Here is a 2,237-nt window from a genome sequence, read left to right on the forward strand (position 1 = left end):
GCGCCGCTGAGGGCGGAGGGAAGGGAGAGAAGGGAGATAGTAATGGGGGAAGCAGGGGGCAGGGGAGGGAGACGACGCAGCCAGGGTGACATGGGGGAGGGGGGCACTCCCCACCACAGCCCTGCCCAGCTGGCCATGACTAATTTAGGCAAAAGGCAAAGGTGCTATTTCCATCCAAGGAACAGGTGCGGGGGTGGGGTGGGGGGTGTGTGTGACCCACCCGCCACCTCCAGGGCCTATAAAGGTGCTGAGTTTTCTCAATGAAGTCGGGGTGCCCAGAACGTACTACGGGGTCGAGCCATCCAGGGCTCCTGCAAGTCCGGGCGCCCACAGGCCACTGAGCACCATCCCGCCGTCCACATCCACCCACTCAGCGCGGAGATGAAGGTCATCATCGGCGTCGGAGGGTGAGTCCCGCACCCCAAATTAAAGGCCTGTTTTGTACTGGAGGCGACAAATGGCCCAAGTCAAGATCTAGAATTGATGGACTGGGGTGGGGGTGGAGGGGTGGGAGGCGCGTTTGGAACTTGCTCTTTTCAGCTTATTAAGCAGTGTTGGTGCAGTGTGCTAGGGTAGGGCTGGAAGGTCGTTGGTTCAAGTCCACAAGCCGCTCCGCTCGAGAGAAAGGAGGCTGTCAGTTCCCATAAAGAGTGACAATCTCATAAGCCCACAGAGGCAGGCCCCCCCTGTCCTATGGGGTCACTATGAGTCAGAAGCAACTGGATGGTAGTGGATTTTTTTTTTCCTGCTTATAATAAGCAGGAGTTGGAAGGTGGGAGAGGAGCCCTGTGGGGGTCATCAGATAACCTCAAGGTCAACAGTTAGAACCCGCCAGTCACTGCACGGGAGAAAGAAAGGTCCCGGATGAGCTGGGTGGACACAGCAGCTGCAACCGTGGGCTCAAACATGACAATTGAGAAGCTGGCGTGGGATGGGGCGGGTTTTAGTCTCATGGGCAGAGGGTGGCTAATGAGTGGGAAGCCATCCCGTGGGACCTAACCACAAAGAGTCACCGTCTCGGAACCCAGGGGGCAGTGCTGCCCTGTCCATAGGGTCACTGTGAGTCAGAACGGACTCAAGGCAGTGTGTTTTTGAGTTCGTGAGATGGTGTGGGGGACACCCCCTTAGTGTGTGCAGCGTCTTAGCTAGGGAGTTGGGGGGGGGTTGCCCAGGGTTGAGAGCTCAACTGCTAACAGAAAGGTCGGTGGTCCCTACTCCCCCAGAGACACCGCACAACCAAGCCTAGCCATCTGCTTCCAAAAGGCCCCAGCCTGGGAAAACCCCCAGAGCACAGTTCTACACGCTTATGTGGGACAACAGAGGTCAGAGGTGACTGGACAGCAAAGGGTGGGAGGAGTCCTGGGCGGGAGGGGCCCTTGTCACTTGTGCCCCTGATTCCTAGAAGAGGGGCCATTGGGTCAAAATGATAAGATTCTCTTTAAAAAAGCTAAACTCGCTGTCATTGAGTGATACTGACTCACAGCAACCTTCCAGGATGGGGTAGGCCTGCCCCTGGGGGTTTCCAAGACTATAAGGTTTTTGTTTTATTTTTTGAGACCGGCTCTTTCAGGGGTAGACAGCCTCCTCTTTCTCCGTGGTGGTTCGAACTGCTGACCTTTTGGTTGCCAGCCCAACACAGCCCACTTAGCCTCTAGGACCCCTGTTCCCTTTCAACTCCCTGCAAACTATAGCCGGGTTGCCTGTCAGGAACTCTGTCCTTCCTCACCATTCTTTGGTCTCTTTATCAGAAGGGACAGCCCAGCACCTAGGTTTGTCTGGGAGGTAGGGTTTCTAGACAGCCCGAGCCCATGGGAGCCCAGGTGGGCACCCACCTGGGCCACCGGCTAGCTAGAGTTTTTGTTTGTTTGTTTTTCCTTTTTCTCTATGTTTTTGGTTGCAAATGAGCTTGAACATGCTGTGTTTTCGTTTTCCATGTGTGTTTTGATGGCGGGGACACACGTGCCACGTGTAACAAAGGTTGTACATCTTTTGTGTCGGTGCCTTTGTGGTTGGTTTGATTCACGCGGGGGCCATCCTGCTGTCCTGCTGAGGGTGGGCATCGTTCACACATCCATCTCCCCTTTACAGTGAGGGAGCCAACTGTGAGCTCTCTCTGTGGCACGTAGGCACACACTTCTTCCAGTTGGCTTAAAATTGGGGAGGCCTTCTTTGTTGTGTGTTAGGCCCTAAAATCGTGTCTTCGTGAAGCCCTAAAAATCCAACTCTAATTTATCTGT

The 2,237-nt window shown here is 54.9% G+C and overlaps 1 protein-coding gene across 1 annotated transcript in view; it reads left to right on the top strand.

The window, feature by feature from the left end:
* The first annotated feature begins 257 nt into the window (after positions 1-257).
* NMRK2 (nicotinamide riboside kinase 2) overlaps positions 258-2,237 on the top strand; it is a 5,816-nt gene continuing 3,836 nt past the window's right edge. Inside the window, exon 1 of the mRNA XM_004714377.2 lies at positions 258-407. Coding sequence (XP_004714434.1) covers positions 382-407 — 26 coding nt within the window. The 5' untranslated portion in view covers positions 258-381. The remainder of the gene's footprint in view (positions 408-2,237) is intronic.

This window comes from Echinops telfairi, unplaced genomic scaffold (genome assembly GCF_000313985.2).
Source record: "Echinops telfairi isolate 266 unplaced genomic scaffold, ASM31398v2 ScPeMD7_7459;HRSCAF=8497, whole genome shotgun sequence".
Classification (NCBI taxonomy): domain Eukaryota; kingdom Metazoa; phylum Chordata; class Mammalia; order Afrosoricida; family Tenrecidae; genus Echinops; species Echinops telfairi.